This window comes from Opisthorchis viverrini (assembly GCF_000715545.1).
Source record: "Opisthorchis viverrini unplaced genomic scaffold opera_v5_824, whole genome shotgun sequence".
NCBI classification, from domain to species: domain Eukaryota; kingdom Metazoa; phylum Platyhelminthes; class Trematoda; order Opisthorchiida; family Opisthorchiidae; genus Opisthorchis; species Opisthorchis viverrini.
In genome coordinates this window covers 8,925-10,917 of record NW_008752517.1, presented here as the reverse complement: position 1 = coordinate 10,917, position 1,993 = coordinate 8,925, and the positions used below count along the sequence as shown (strand labels likewise).

The 1,993-nt window shown below is 50.3% G+C and overlaps 1 protein-coding gene across 1 annotated transcript in view; it reads right to left on the bottom strand.

The window, feature by feature from the left end:
- The window catches only part of T265_15749 (hypothetical protein), a gene marked incomplete at both ends in the record, with an annotated part of 9,143 nt that extends 8,860 nt beyond the window's left edge, over nt 1–283 (bottom strand). Inside the window, one exon of the mRNA XM_009179065.1 lies at nt 143–283. Coding sequence (XP_009177329.1) covers nt 143–283 — 141 coding nt within the window. The remainder of the gene's footprint in view (nt 1–142) is intronic.
- Between the last annotated feature and the right edge of the window lie 1,710 nt (nt 284–1,993).

Sequence of the window (1,993 nt, the reverse complement as noted above, 5' to 3'; positions counted from 1 at the left end):
CCTCAACTTTCGGCTCTTTACCATCGGAGGCAGCGGAGACGGTATTGAAATGCTTGTCCGCAAACTACCTCAGCCTGTTCAACAAACTCGGCGATGTTAAACAGTCAGCTTGTCTTGAACAACTGTCCATAATCGCACTCACAGAGACTTGGCTCACAGCAGATGTCTCTGACGCGTAGATCTCGATAGACGGCTGCTCTAATTTTCGAGCCGATTCGAAACAAGGGCGGGCACATGGGGTTCCTCTGGACTTACATACGGCCATACTAATCTCGATTGTCATCTGTGCCGCCACCCCCGCACTCTTTTGCGATGCATCGTGGGTCTAAATCCCGCTGCGCGAGTCCGATTCTCTCCTTCTCGGTGTGGTCCACCATAGCCCCTCGAGTTCCCCTGAAGATGACCAAGTCCTCATACAAACCCTTGAGCAACTCTCCTCCAACTACTACTTTACTCATCTCCCGCTGGTGGGTGATTCCACCGCTCCATAGGCCTCCTGTATGGAACTCCAGCCCATCGAATCAGGCGGACTTTTTCCCGCGTCGCTGACTGAAGTCGTTCAAAAGACCGCTTGGACTCAACATGTCGTTGCACCCACCAGATGCCAAGCAGGCCGACTACCATCCCTCCTGGATTTGGTCATCACCAACGAAAGGCACTTCGTTGATCAGGTAACAATAAACGCTCCACTGGGACATAGCGACCACCTTTGCTTTCATCTGCTATTGGCCGCAAATCCGAAACTCAATCGTCGTTTCGAAACTTCTGCCGTGCAGACCTCTCAGGAATGCGCATCTTTCCTGAAAAAGTCAGACTGAGACCAGCTCCAGTGGAAGAACTATATGGCACCATTGTCCAAAAAGTTCACGAGGCTGAAGCGACGTTCGTCCCGAAAAAACCAGCACGCACTCGGAGGGACCGCGGGCTGCCAAAAAGGATTCGACGACTTCTGGAATAACGATCGCAACTATTTTTCTAAAAGTTGACTACAGGGGATACAGCAGATGAAACGGCATTTCGTAAAATGCGAAATCGCTGTGAATCAGAAATCCGCAAATGGAACATACGAAACCATTCCAAATTCAGAACCTCGCTCGGAAAAAAACGTGCTGTTCAAGTACGTGAGATATCGCCGCAGAAACAAGCCATCCGCGTTCTCTTGGGGGGACAGAAACGAAGAACCGACAAATGACCCAACAGTGGTATCTAAGGTTTGCAGAGAACACTATGCGCTAACGCACTCAGCACTAGCGTCTTCGTCAAAACCACTCTTGTCAAGGCGGAACTATGCACAGCTTCTAACCAATTTGATCTTTGCGGTGGAGGACATTTGTCAATTCTTGCACAAGACCAAAATATTCTGCAAGTGGGGCTCGTCGTGGTCCATCCAAGGATCCTGAAAGAAAGGTCCTCCATACTGGCAAATCATCTACACCTAGTGTCTCGCCAATCGCTTGACGAAGGCCGCCTTCCCTCTGCTTGGAGGAAAGCGATTGTCACGCCAATCTACAAAACTGGTAACCGACTGTCGCCTGGCAGCTACAGGCCTACAAACCTCACTAGCGTGCCATGCAAGGTGATGGAACGCGTTCTGGAGCGAACTATCCTAGATCACCCTGCTTCCAACAACCTGATATCTCCAGCTGAATACATATTTCTCCCACACCGCTCTCGCGTGACAAACATGCTCGTGTTTATGGACAGCTTAACCCAAGCCAAGGACGAAGGGCTCATATCGGATGCCATATTTTTCGACTTTTCAAAAGCATTTGATATGGTCCCACACGTCCCGCTGCTCCACAAACTCGAGTCCTACGGGATTCAAGGTAAAATCCTTCGCTGGATCAAGGCGTTCTTATCAGACAGATCGTTCCGAGTGATAATAGGCTTGACCTACTCTTCTCCAGCCCCGGTCTCCATCGGAGTACCTCAAGACTCCGTCCTGGGACCAGTGCTGTTTCTGATCTACGTCAACGACCTCCCAGATGTTCTT